This window comes from Oryzias latipes, chromosome 23, assembly GCF_002234675.1.
Source record: "Oryzias latipes chromosome 23, ASM223467v1".
In the NCBI taxonomy this organism is placed as follows: domain Eukaryota; kingdom Metazoa; phylum Chordata; class Actinopteri; order Beloniformes; family Adrianichthyidae; genus Oryzias; species Oryzias latipes.
Genome location: NC_019881.2, coordinates 13,975,044 through 13,990,083, shown reverse-complemented (window position 1 = coordinate 13,990,083; position 15,040 = coordinate 13,975,044). Strand labels below are relative to the sequence as shown.

Genomic DNA, 15,040 nt, shown 5'->3' with positions numbered 1-15,040 from the left:
TACTATATCTGCTTGTCTGTTGGGAATGTCTGGGAAAACTGCGGTGTCCCCGGTTTGCCTGACCCGGCAGTATTTTTGTGAGCAGGTTATTTATTGGGAGGGTACAAATGGTATAACTGCTAATGCCCTTGAAGTCTTGCTGGGTCAGCGGGTCAAGGCACATTCCACAGTGTTAACACGGACACACATGCATTTATAAATCTTCACAGTGAACCTCTCCAACTGTACAGTGAGCTGCATTTCTAATTTTTTTTTTCGTGAACTCTGGTTTTGATCATCTGAGAATGCCGTTATGCGTAAAGGAAGTTTAAAAAAGCCTTACCTAAGGCTTGGCAGCACGCACACACATTCACACACACACACACACTCATAAAATGTCCATTTGCCCCGTTCTGCCACACACTGGATCAAGAGACTGCGCTTATCTGCAGCTTTGTTTAAGCTGTTTACAAGACAGAGACGCTGCATGTGTGCGTGTGTGTTTGATTTGTGTGAGAGACAGTGAGCCAACGTTTGTGTGTGCACGTGTGGTTCAGAGGTCGTAGGTCAGGGTCTGGAGAGGTTGTGTTTCTGCTGAGGGTCCCGTTGGGGCTGTAGGAGAGTGTATGAGTGAAAGATCTACTGCTGCAGCTTTGTAATAAGGCACACATTCACACACTCTTGAAATGACTTTTCCCCCTGTCTCCTGTTTGATCCCTCGCTTGTTTTGTCGTCTGTCCATTGAAACGGAAGAGTGGAGAAGAGAGGGGTGGGGGGAAAAAAAGGGAAGACAGATTCTCTCCTCCCTCTCTATCCCTGCTTTCTGTCTTACTTCCGAATACACTGCAGTTTGTCCTGAGCAGGATTTGTCTTGCTTGGCCGAACAAGGCAAACTGCAGGGCTTTTGTGGAGGTGACGAGGGGGTGCTAGTGCGTGCACGCGTGCAATATGTGTGGATGCATGTGCGGCTCGTTTTTATTTGTGTGAACGGCAGCCATTGGGTTTGACTGTGTCCACAAATGTGTGCAGTTTGAGACATGTTTACCCAATGTTGATTGAATGTTGCGCAGCCAAGAACTGATCAAAACCACGAATACTACAAAAAATATCATGCAGTATGCTTCATAATGGAAAAGTCATCAAAACAATTATAAAGACCTTGTTGTACCAAAGCATATCTGATGTGTTACACTTAAATATCTAATGTCACCTTCCCTAAACGATGAGTGAATAGTTTGCTTGGTGGAACGACTTTGAAACAGGCGCAAACGCTTTTATTCAATGTGTAGAAATTAACTGGAAATGTCTGATTGGATATCATTTTTGTTTGTGATTGGTTTTAAAGCACAGAATATCTCATTATTTCTCTTTTTATCTTTAACTGTTAGTTTTGATTTTAAGATCCCACCCTCATTGGGTTTGTTTTTGTGCAGAGCAGATAAAAATGTTTTTTGTGGATGCTCATTTGGAGCATCTAGCGAGTGCTGACTTGGACGAATATAAAGCAGGAAGAAGAAAACCCCAAGTAATTAAAAATATTCAGCCATGAACATCTTTCCATTTTCCAACCTTTTTTGTTATTCAAACTTTTTAAATACTATTTTTTTCATTTCTTAGGAGATGAAGGGAGATCTATTGTTCCACTTTTCTACCTTTCTTGAAAGCCCAAAAAGCTTCAGGGTCACAGTCCCATTCACTGCTGAACACTGGCACCAACCTGTTCACTCCATAAAAGAATGTGGTCTCCCGTCGAACCTTTGAAACCTTTGATTGACAGCTTCTCCTAAGTGGAAGGGGTGTGGCCTTCCAACAAGCTCACTCCTGATTCGTTGTCTCGCTCCATCATGCAGGCGTTCGTAACATGAAACTATAGTGGCTGAATTGGCTTTATCTTGTTGGATATAAGGCATTTTTTTATGGGTGAGGTCACGCCCACTTGGTCCAGTTTTCATATACAGTGATTGGGTTTACCTGTACAGACTAAGGTAACTCTGGTCCACTCAAGAGCGGGGGTCTCAGTACAGATGTGAACTAAATCAAGTAAATCTAGTTACTGACATGTTGCAACTTACAAAAAAAAAAAAAAAATGTTTATGTGCCGCAGTGAGGAAGTACAGGAACTAATCACCATGTGATAACCACACATTTGGACTTGCCAGTTTCTCCTTTGTGAATTATTTTCTTGTCAGGTAATACTACCCTCAAGTGAGCAGCATTTGGAACTGCATGGTATACTTAGCAGTTTTGTTTGCTTCTGGAGAAACCAGAGCAAACCAAACAAGACTAAGAAATTATTATTATATATTGACAAGTCATCAGGGCATCTCAGAGTGAAAGACTCATGCTTCAGACTGAGCAGAGTTTGTTCAGTCTGCACTAGAGTTCAGACGAGCTTAATTGATGGAGTCATTCATTCATCTTCTTGCGTTTATCCCTTTCGGGGTCACGGGGATGCCAGAGCCTATCCCGGCCACTTATGAGCGAAGGCAGGGGACACCCTGGGCAGGTCGCCAGTCTGTCGCAGGGTCACACATATCACACACCCATTCACACTCACACTCACGGACAATTTGGAGTGACCAATTAACCTATAAAGCATGTTTTTGGACGGTGGGAGGAAGCCGGAGTGAACCCACGTATGCACGGGGAGAACATGCAACTCCACACAGAAAGGTCCCCCATTGTTGGGGCCTTCTTGCTGTGAGCCAAGAGCGCTAACCACTGCGCCACCATACAGCCATCAGTGAAGGAGTCTAACAAAGAAAACAAACTATTGTGAGAATTAGTCTCTTCTTTTCACATGGAGGAACAGAGCTACAGAGAAAAAAAAAGATTGATGGGAAGTTCAGACTGATTCTTTTCTTTTTTTATTGAAGCATTGTAAGATTTAACATATATTCAAATTTCTACGAAAGAATTTCAAATGCGCAAGCTAATAAAAACTTCATAGAATGTTTTCAATTAATCTGTGCTGTTTTTCCTAGTGATTAGTTAGTTGCTTTCTCTCGCTTTACCACTAGGGGTCACTAAAGCCACAAAATCTCACTGAAAAAAGAATTGAAATTATTTTTGCTGCTTTGTATTTCATTTCTTTCTTGTTTGTTTGCTAACCTGCTAAAACTAACTGAGCAGTTCTGTCTCAGGCTCTTCTCATCCCATAAACTTTGGAATTTATAATATAAAACAAGAGCAATCATTCATCGTTTGCTGTCAATTAGTTTTGCATGTCGAGTTTTTTATACAACTGTGAATGATTAAGAAAACTAACTCTAGGGATAAACAACGTATGTGTTTATTTGAAATAAGAAAGTTAACAAAAAGATTCCAAACTTTTAGAAAAAGGTCTTTTAGAAGTATTGAACTAAGAAACTATGTTATGTCTATGAGAACAAACAATTCTTTTATAAATGTATAATTATTTAAGGAGTTTTTATCACCTGAAACTTGCCTGAAAAGGGTCGCAAAACAAAATGCCCTTAGCTCTATTTCCCAGAATGCAGTCCTGGTTTTTGAGTGAGTATCCTCTAATTTATTGCACCATAATGTGATAAGATCAAAACAGTACTACAAAGGGCAGCCTGTGTTCTTCAATTCTTTTCTTTTGTGTTTTTGACCATCTCCATACACAAATCACACACACACACACACACCCACACACACACACACACACACACTCTGCAACACATGTGGCTCCTCACCCTTAACCCTGTCTGAGCTAAACCTATTGTGCCTGACACAGAGACCGTGTCTTTGCTATGGATGACTGAGTGTGAGTGTGTGTTGCTGTGTTCGTGTGTGTGTTTGCTCTCATCAGGTCCTGTGTCATTGTGCCCAGCAGGCATGTCCTCCCAAATAGCTCAGTGTGATTCTGGACACACACATGGATGCTTTTATTTAACAGCATGATGTCACTGGCAGCTGCAGCATGTCAGAAAACTCTTTTACGTTTTTATATAACTTATAATATTTTATATATTTATACTTTAACAAAACAAAGAAAGCTGAGTTTTCAATCTATCCTGAAAGGTTTTTGTCCCCTGCCCTTGTGCCTGTCTAACGGGGTCACTGGGGTCAGGTCGCCGGATTGGAGGCTGGCGAGTGCTATGCCTGCTGGGTAGTAAAGTAGAGGGTAGGGAGCAGGGGGTGGAAGGTAAGGGTCATGGTGTGGGACGCAAGGGTTAACAGAGGTGAGAAGGTAATTGAGATCAGGCAACATGGGGAGACAGAATGATGGGCTTCATTTATGAGGGTGAATTTGGGAAAATTAGCAATCGGAGGAAATCGATTCAACAAGTGGTCGCGTGGGAAAGTGTCCACAGCCCTGGGTTCTACAGAACAGCCATAAAAACAGCTGTAAGGATGCTCGATTAGTAATTTAGGTCTTGGGAATGTTTCTTGTGACTTGGTTATTAAATGCTCTCTAAGTGACCTGGTAAAGTTGAAGGGTTTACTGCTGGAACCATAAATCTTCTGTTTCCTGCTCTGTTGTTTCACAAGGCCATATGTTCAAATTGCTTTGTAATGCTGGAAGAATTTTTTTAAAAACCGTCTTTTTTACAAAACCGATCAGGCCAACAGTTTATTTGACCTATTGAAGCGTGAATATGATCAATTTAAGAGTTCAAAGCCAAGTTTTGTTTCAATGTTATTTATTAGAGGCCAAATGTTTGTATAGGCGGACCTAAAGGTGAACTGAATTTATGAATTAACGCAGGGGCGGAGCTACGGGGGAGGGTGGGTTAGCTCCCCAGTAAAAAGCATTGCCCCCAATTTTAGAGGGTGATATCAGTCTGAATGTTAAGAACTAAGTTATTAGCAAGACTAGCTCATTTATGCATTGCAAAAATAAAAATAAAAATAAGACTACCTTAAATTAACATTAAAATGTTCTCATTTGCCACCCTTCCAAAATCTTCTGCTCCCTTCTGCCCCCACATTAACTGCTTTACATGATCTATTTGTAACACTGCATAAATTTCAGAACAACAAAATGCAAATTTTCATCAAAAACCCCATTCAACCTTTTGTTAATGGAAATTACAAACTCTATTGAATCTGTGAAATTCTCTTCTGACCATAGAGTTATCAAGACTCATGATGCTTTGGAGTTTGTTGGGTCTGTAGATCAATAATATAACCTTCTTTTACTGTTAATTTCCTTTTTAAAATTTCATTTCATTTTTATGAAGGTATTTTACCGTTACCTTTGGTATATCCTCATCTTATTAATGTTTTCTTGTTTGTTTTCTTAATTCATATTTGAACCTTGACAATAAAGGAGGGGGAACTGCTTACTTTAGTATTCTTACCACAGCGTGGGGAAAATATCTGTAATAAGACACACGTCTTCAATTTTTTAATCCCTTTTTTGTCTGATCACAGCTCATCTTAACACCTTTTATAATAGCAACCTTAAAGCACAGTTTTGTAAATCCTACTTTGGGTAATGTCTAATGAGACAAGTCTTTAATGTTTAGTTTCATTTACTTCAAAATTATATTAGAAATAAAAGTGTGAAATGAATAAGATCTCATCACTCACCATATTTTCTTTACTGATAAACATGATGATGTTCTTAAACAACTTCAAATGTGGTTTAAACTTTATTTATAAAAGGAATTTTTTGCTTTACAATCCACAGGTAGAAATTAACAAGTTTGACCACTAGATGGTAGTATTTCATCAGAAATTTAAACTACTTTTGCTTTAAACATGAGTAGATTTAATTGGATCCTTTAAAATAAAAGAAATAAAACAATATTAAGTTTAGGAGACTTTTCAAAATCTGCCATTAAAAAAATAAGAACAAAATAGACTCTTGAAATGCAAAAAAAAAAAACTTGTTTAACCAGTCAAAGCAGAGTTATTTTAAAGGACCATAAATTTTTTTATGCTTTAATTTTCCAACAAATAGGGTAGAATATTCCTAAATTTGATTTAAAAAAAATTCCTCATATAAATGAATCAATTAAAGTTGTTGAAATGTGATTGAAATTTGTGTTTTTCTGTGTTTGTTTCACCCCGCTAGGCTGTTTACAACCTGGCAGATGTTGCCTGTAAGTGTCATGGCGTCTCGGGTTCCTGCAGTCTGAAAACCTGTTGGCTCCAGCTGGCCGACTTCAGGCGTGTTGGAGAGTTCCTGAAAGAGAAATATGACAGTGCTGCAGCCATGCGGATTGGACGCAAGGTATCTTCATAACAACCAAAATCTTAACCAAACAATTTTTACTGTTGCTCATCTAAACTCATCTTTTTTTTCCATCAGGGAAGACTGGAGCTTTTGGACAAGCGCTTCAACCCCCCCACCCCTGAGGACCTGGTCTACATTGATCTGAGCCCAGATTACTGCCACCGCAACGAAACTACAGGCTCTCTGGGCACACAGGGGCGCTTCTGCAACAAAACCTCTGAGGGCATGGACGGCTGCGAGTTGATGTGCTGCGGCCGCGGCTACGACCAGTTCCGCGTCTACAAACACGAGCGCTGCCACTGCAAGTTCCACTGGTGTTGCTACGTCAAATGCAAACGCTGCTCAACGCTGGTGGACCAGTTTGTGTGTAAATAGCTGGACGGTGCAGGTGGACGGAGTTTAGAGCGAGAAGGAGGGAAGAAAGGACGGTGGAGGGTGGATGTGATTAGTCAGGGTTTTGCTCAGGATTTGACACACATGCTCAGATTCCCATAAATTCCTGGCGCGTTCCGCATAGCAAACTGCTATGCGACACCTGTGTGATCAGAGGCCAAAACAGGAGTTGGATAGAAATGTGTCTACGATCCCGATCTTGATTGGAGGAGCGAAGCAAATGGAAAAGCGATAAACAAACATCATCAATGATGAATGAACCCAAGAGAGTCTAGTGGAAAATAATGGATGTTTTAAAAGTACAACACATAAGTGAGATGAGTTTAGAACATATATATAAATAATTGAGAAATAAACTTGCAATTTCTATTATTTAAAAAGATTTAAAATGATCTGTTTTTGCAATGCAAAAAATGTTAGCAGGAGCTGAGCACAGTGCATTCACTGCCTCCTAACATCTGTAAGTAAAACAGATTTGAAGAAAAGCTGTTTTTCAGTGTTAAGTCAAAAAAAATTTAAAGATTAAGATCTGAAAAAATAAATTATACTTTCATGGGGAGTTTTAAACGGCTGCTTCCTCAACGTTCGAAGTTGTTAATAACCAATCTGACGCTCCGTCCCATGTCGACGTGACTCTCCATGTCTGCAGTAATGAGGCCTGCTGGATGCAGCCAAACAAGCAGCTTCTGCACCACAACCTTCAGCTGACGGGGATGAGAGCAAAACCTCCATTAGGGAGATTAATGTGCCGGGCCTGCCTTAATGAAGCAACATTCACGGAGAATGCATATGCATATATATGCCGTACTGTCGTGCAACTCAAGTTAGGAAAACGCTGCCAATTTGACCTTTCCTAACTGTCATGTATCATGACTTGGTTCTAATGCAAATTATAAATGTCAAACACGAAGCAAAAAGCGGAAGAGGACAAGTCATGCCGTGGGGGGGGGGGGGGGGGGGGGACATGTGAATGAGCAGAAAGGACTGCAATTTACATTTAAGAAATACTAGATAAAAATATATTTTATTACTGCTATTCATTTTCTGTATTTTATACATGTGCAGTATTGTGTATCCCTCTGATAAACTAGTTTTTGAAAGTGATTTCTTCTGTCTGCTGCAGTTCTTTTGAAAATGTCCGACTCATGCAAACATAAACACTGAAAAAAAACTGCTTACAAAAACTTGATGCTTCAGTTAAAAAAACAGGAAATAATGTTTAAGTACAGAAGTGCTTCAAAAGATCCAACACAAGTAAAAACCAACTTTAAAGAAGTTCATCCGAATATTTCTTTATTACTTCTGTTACCATAAAAAAACATTTCAGTTTATTTAGGATATAATCTATAAAACATATATATATAGATACTCTTGTAAAAAATACACAACTGGTTATTTCCCATTTAGTTTTAAAAGTTTCAAAATGCAAAAGATGTGTATATGTTTGCAGTAGTTTTGTCACGTTTGTAGGTATAACAATATGTTCATCTGCAAATATTTGTGGTGTTTCATCTGCAAGGGGTAGTGCACGGTGGACCAGTGGTTTGCACTCTTGCCTCACAGCAAAAAGGTCCTGGTTTGAGTTCTGGCTGGGACTTTTCTGTGTGCAGTTTGCATTTTCTCACTGTGCATGTGTGGGTTTTCTCCGACTTCCTCCCACAGTCCAAAAATAAGCTTCATGGGTTCATTGGTGTCTCTAAATGATCCTTATGTGAGTGTGTGGCCCCTGCAACAACCCCCGTTCGTTCGGCCAACAGTGGCAGGGTTGGCTCCAGCAGCCCCGTGACCATGGATCTATGGATGGTGAGCCATGAAGCTGGGATTTTTTTAATGCAGTCCTCCAGCTGAAGGGGGCACTATTGAGCCAGAAATTCACATTTTTGTAAATGCACTTGATCTGATCACAAAATTAAGTTTGTAAACCAAGATTTTCAATCTACTATAAAACATTAGAGGCTTTTTATCTGCTACATTACTAAGGAGGACTGCGGTAGGACCAGGTTGGTGGCTTGAAAATGTTGAATGTCAGCTTGAGACTGGGAATTTATGGGTTTAAAAGTACATTTGGGTTCAGACCAAACACCATCATCTTCCTGTTGGCACTGGCCATGAATTGTTGGACCAGAGGGTCAGTAAATAAACATGAAGGTTCTTGGTTTTGGCTGTTATGACAGCTCCCGGCTCCTTCAACTGGATCAATTATTTCTATTTTCAAGAAGTCCTTCTTTCAGCTAAAAGTTATGAGTTTCACAGTTTAACCCTCTCTATACGGCACTGTTACTGTTTTTATATTAACAGATGAATCAAAATTCCACGTGCTACTGTGACCCGGACACGTTTTTTTAAATCACTTTATTGAACGTCTTTGTGGCCTCGTGCTGTCCTTCTTATCGTTTTCCTCTTTCACCCTCTTAGGACCTTTGATCCAGACAGATTGTCAAACAGCTTGGGCGTCCCTTCTTTCCTTTTGACCTGCTCTTGGGTCTGAAACAAGTCCTCTGTGTTCCTCGCTTTACAGCCAACACATCTTTCAAAACATGTAACGCGACCGTCCATCTTGTCCGGTTATAGTCGTTGATTAATAAAACGCTCCTGCAGGAACCTTGGATAACTTTTAGCTCTGAATGTCAAGCGCAGACTCGTGCCTAATCAGGTTAGCCCACTGACCTGGTGAGGAATCCCATTACTCTTAGCTGTTCGCAGGTAATTGGATTAGACAACTAACCAGAGCAGCATGACCGAATTACTGCTCCATCTCCGTGTAATCCTGCTCACCTGACAAAAGAGTTAGACTTTACCCTATAAAGTGTTCTTTCTGATTAATATCAACTATTGCCTGTGTATTCTCAGCGTGTTTATCGGCACAGCCATTATACGTTGTGCTAGGATGTACAAGAGCATCTAACAAGGATTAAACCAGTGAAAGTGCGGCCTGATGGTAAATCTAATCTTCTCACCTGACAGCCATCTGCTGTAGTAAAGCTGCCAGTCTGAGTTCACTCAGAATGATAAACAAACACCATGACTTATTTCACTGCTTATAACTTCTATTTTTTAAATTCCATAAAGCGTAATCAGACTGATAAAGGTTTAACTATGTTACAGCAGGTTACACTTTTTTTGTTTAAATGTCAACTTTGTCTACAATGTAGACTCTATTGTTAGATTGAACTGTTTGTGCTTATTACTAACTTTTCTGGCATCAAAGAGCTGGTACTTTTGGGAAATAGTTTATTTATTTTTACTATGTCAAAAATATCTAAGAGTTTGATTTTTTATTTTACACACAAAAAAAATTTAGAGAAGTTGGGAGATGTTGTACTAAAAGACGTGATGCCCCAACACAAGTGTTTAGTGAGATCTTGTGTGCAGCAGCTGTTATAGCTGAGTCATCCACGGCTGAAATGCAGCAATCTCTGGATCAGCCGAAGCATATTGTTGTGAAAATGCAGGATGGATATGTCAGAACATAATTAGACCGCTAGGACCAATTCTGAAACAAGGTAGCCTTGGATGAATTAAAAAAAAAAAAGATAAAATCTCAACTCCACACTGCAAAAACAGGCCCTTTAGAATTAAGTCAAAAACACTTACCCCATTGGCAAATTATCCTTCAATTAGCAAATGAAAGTTGCCAATCGGTTAAGAAAAATGTTCTTTCCAAGAATTCTTGTTTTATAATTTAAAAAAATCTAGACATGTTTTGTCAGTGAAAAACTTTCTTGATAAAATTATTTGTCTTCCAAGAAAAAAATGTTTTTGAAACAAGGGGTGTTTTGCTTTCTTACAGTTTTTGCTGTGCAAGTGTATTACAGCTCTTTGCTTTATCAGTAACAGATTTTTGTTAAATTCATAGAGCAAAACAGGATGGACATTCACAAGGAACAGCAGTTGTTGCTTATAAACACTCTGAGAAAATCAGTTTCCAAGCAGGGATTCCAAAGACTGTTCTCAGAGAAACTAGTTTAAATGTTTTACATTTTTTTCCAGGAGTCATTGTTCCAATACGTTCATAAATCAGATTTTACAGTTTTCAGGAACAATGACACAAAAAACAACTAAAAGTTCAACAAATGCGAACCATAAAGAATTAGTTGATCAAAAAAGACAAAGTTCTGAAGAAAGTGGTGATGCAGAGTCTTTTTTTTATCAGCTGTCTCGTGTTGTGAAAGAAAAGGAGTTACATTTGCATATTTTGCAACATTGGATGTGCCGTCACTGCTTTAAGCAAATGCAACTCGGAAAAGCCAAGCTAGAAGTGTAGCCATCTGTCTTACAGCTTGGGGGAAATTAGGTCATGTGTCGCTACAATCGTCCCAAGAACACAAAAAAATGAGTAATTGCTTTAAATAAGAGTCAAAATCTTGACTAAAAAGGTTTGGAAAAACTGGAAAAACTAATTCACAAAAAAAGCCAAACAGAAAAAAAGAGATCTCCAAAATTCAATAAAAATGTTGTGAAAAATTGAACAAGAAAAGCAAGATGGATTCATTTTTGTTTCTTTCTGGTGTAATTTTTCCAAACAAGAGTCTTTGAAAGGTGAAAAACAACAGTGTCCCTATCTCAGCTCTGACATTAAACATCAGCATAGTGTGAGCTTACTCATCGCACAACTATAAGCACTTTGAATGTGTGAATGAGCTTTTTACTTCTTTAAAACCCACCAGCTTGAGAACTGAGTGAAACAAATGCCCACCCACACCTCTAGAAGCTCATCGATTGGTCACAGCAGAATAGATCACTGAGTAATCCGGCTGTCTAATCGTGGAACTGTGTCTGATTGCATTTTTGCCAAGGTACATCATACATCCAAACCCAATGTCAATAATGCTGTTAATGACGATAATACATGGCTGCACAGTGGTGCAGTGGTTAGCCCTCTCGTCTTGAAGCGAGAAGGTGCTGGTTTGAATCCCTGCTGGGACTTTTCTGTGTGGGATGTGCATGTTTTTTCCAGGTAGTCCAGCTTCTTGTCCAATCCAAAAAACATGCTTCATAGGTTAAATCTCTAAATTGCCCCTAGGTGTGCATGTGAGAGTGTGGGCCTGCAACAGGCTGCCTTCACACAGGAACCCTGTGACCCTGAAAGGGATTCAGCAGCTTCTGAAGATACATGGATGGAAAGCCAACCTAAAAAAAAAAGGTGAGTTTTAAGCCTTGATTTAAACACTCATTGTGAGTTTATGGTGGGGCAGTCATGTGATAAAGAACTCCTGAGGCGAGAAGTGGATCCGCTGAACCTATGGTGGAAAGATGAGCAGATGGAGTGTAGAGGAGAGAACCTGAGGAGGATCTTAGAGTGAGGGTCAACATGAGTTGATGCCCAGGTTGTGAAGAATTTTTAAATTGAAGAGATGGATTTTAGACTCAATTTTGAGACAAACTGGATTCCTCTGTGCTTGTACGCATCAAAAGGAAGGAAATTATTTGTACAAACCTACAAACAAAATGGACGAGTCATATTCATCAGAATAGGGAATTCTGAGGAAGATTCAATGTAAACAATGACATCAGAAAACTTTTAAACTTTTCATCAAAATGACTACAGAGCACAGGAATTAAAACGCAAAAGTTTGATGGTCATGGACTTACCTCATGACCTTACTTACGTAATTAAAATGTTTTTTTTGGCAGAACATCGTTGGAAAGAAGAAAAACAGGATAAAGCAGTTCAAGGAGTGTCCTTCAGATTACATCATGGTTTTTTCCTCCTCTGTGACAACCTGAATGCATCTCATTAATGATCAAAATCCTTGTGTTGGTGACTTCATGAGGTTGTTTTAGTCAGTCTGCTTCTGTAATATCCTTAATTTAATCTTTTTTTCAAATCGAAACATTTCAGACTCATGTTATATTTTTAGCGGAACCCATTTTTGTGTGTTAAGTCACACAACATTAATCTGATGTTGGGTGTGGTGGGCTTAACGTGACTCGCGGATAATCGACTGAGCTGAAGTGGAAAGGTTTTCTGTATTACTTGCAAAACATAATGAAATAGTCTTCAAAAATGCCACCAATTGAGGTTTTATCATAGGTCAAAGACGTGTGAAGCAAAACTTGAGAGGATTATATGTTTTATTACTTTGAAAAATACAGAAACACACATCAAAGATTCCTTATTGAACCTTACACAGTCATGTGAAATGATAACACAGCAATTAGGCAGCAGATCCGGTGTACATCTCTGGTTGGCACAGAAGACATCTGCTAAGGGACTGATAACCAGAGGAATATGAACTTTGACATAAATAGATTCACATACACACATGCAGAACAACAAAGAAACACTTTAATGGTTAATAGCCTTAAAAATGTGGTGTATTAAGAAATCAAAGTTATGCAAACCTGTTATGCCATCTGTGCAAGTTCACTGGAGGGCTTCAGAGCCGAAGGTCTTTCTTTCACATTTATCAAATCTTCACAATTGAAAGCTGATTTCATAAAGAAGGCACATTTACATTCAAAATGGGACAAAAGACTTCCACTTTGACCAAAATAAATGACTTTTTTCAAAGAAATATATCAACTCATCCAATCTGATAACACAAATTAGAAAAACCAGTTGTGTTTTAAACTGGTTTTAGTGTATGACAAACTCCAAAAACTTTAAAACTCACTTTGAGTCTGTTTATAAGGATATGCTCAGTCGAGCCTTGGTCTCAAACGAAATCCAAACTATCTTTCTATAATTGGTAATGTATACTTTGTCACAGGTCCAGACCATTTAAGACACATCATCTATGATTGCTGGAAAAAAAAAGTCAATTCTTATGTCCATAAGCCCTTTATCAGAGACAAAAAGAAGAAATCCATAATAGCCAACAAAGCAAACCAATTTTTCATTCATAATCTAAGACTTACAGCAATCCTTTGAAAATAATTTAATATTTGTGGCATACACATTGTTTTACAATCAAATTAATCCAATTATATTTTTAATGTGCTGACTATGCTTCTGTATGCAAAAATTAAGTTAAAGTTCTATCATTTTCACTGAAAGTTCACTGATAAGATAGAAAACATAATCAGTGATCAGTTCAAAGTTCTACGGAAATGTCGTGTACTGCTCTCCGTCTGCAGGGCATCACTACCATGTGTAGTATTCTGTGTTGGTAGTACTTTATTATAGGTATTCTCTTGTTGTTTAAAAGGCTGTCTTGAAACAAAAGCTTGTGTCAAAAAAGCTGTTCAGCATGTTTCTTAGTGATTGATACTAAAGACCAGAATAACTAGCACCATGAAAAACAGTTGAGCTGAATTGTTTTGCAGCACGCCCAGCTACCAACGGTGCCGGGTGTGCCGGCTTTGGTGGGAGTGGTAAGGTGTGCGTTCCAACATGCAGTGCTATAGAGATGTGTTAATTAGTAAAAACAACAAAGCAGACATGGTCTGTGGTCGTAATTGTATATCACCAACTCAAATATGCCTAAATGTACCCACATGTGCTCAAGTTGATGCTTGTAAGAGTTAAAATTAATAATAAAATCAAAATCCTTAGAAAAAAGTAGTACACTTGAAGCTTAATTTATTCAGTGTACTTGGATAAAAGTACTGCAAGTACATTATACTATAGATGGTGTGCACATTATGTAGGAATCATACTAACTGAAGACTTCTTCAGACTAAATTAGAACATTTAAAGTTTACAATGTATAGATAGTATGTAAAAAGTCAACTTCAAGGACACTGCCTCACTTTTATTATAGACCAAGTATACTAAAGGAAGGAATATAGAAAACTACAGCTAATAGTCTTGAAGTTTACTTTTTAAATGCTATCTACATTGTAAATTTAAAACGTTCCAATTTAGTCTGAAGAAGTATTCAATTAATATACGTCCTTCATTTCATGTATATAGTATGCTTGCTGTACTTATGCTGAAGTATATTTAATAAAATAATCTTCAAGTGCTTTTTGCTAAAGGGTATGCAGTCCTTTAAGGTAAAGAGTGGGGCGATTTTCAATATAAGGTCATGTTATGTAACTGCTTATTGCTGTCTTGAGGAATATCTGACTCGTATATATTTAGATGTGCACACAGGATGAAGTAAAAACAAAACCCTTAACCAAAAGTAGTACACTTGAAATTCATTTCGTTAAGTATGCTTGAGACTAAGAATAGCAAGTCTACTAAGTCTACTATGAACTATGTAGACCATGTTTGTAGCGTATAGGATTATACTAACTGAATACTTCTTGAGACTACATTGGAACAGTTTTAGTTTATATTATATGTGGATAGTATGTATGTCAAAAATAAATGTCAAGCATAGTGCCCACCTTTGGTATGGACTAGGACACTTAAATAGACTTCTTTGTTAAGGTGGGTTACACTGAATAATAAAAAGAAATCAATATAGAAAAACAACAGCTAATAGTCCTATATGTGAATAGTAACCCATTTAAATTTACAAATATCTTTGGGTCCAGTCAGATAAACTACAACTAATACTATGAGAAAAGGAAGAAGGATCCTAA

General features: G+C 38.3%; 1 protein-coding gene across 7 annotated transcripts in view; it reads left to right on the top strand.

Annotated features, from left to right (window-relative positions):
* The window catches only part of wnt5b (Wnt family member 5B), an 87,240-nt gene extending 79,574 nt beyond the window's left edge, over positions 1-7,666 (top strand). For 6 of the 7 annotated variants that reach the window (XM_011491000.3, XM_011491001.3, XM_020713978.2 and 3 more), the window contains 2 exons: positions 6,008-6,166; positions 6,245-7,664. In XM_011491000.3, coding sequence (XP_011489302.1) covers positions 6,008-6,166; positions 6,245-6,544 — 459 coding nt within the window. In that variant the 3' untranslated portion in view covers positions 6,545-7,664. 7 annotated transcript variants of the gene reach the window in all.
* The last annotated feature ends 7,374 nt before the right edge of the window (positions 7,667-15,040 follow it).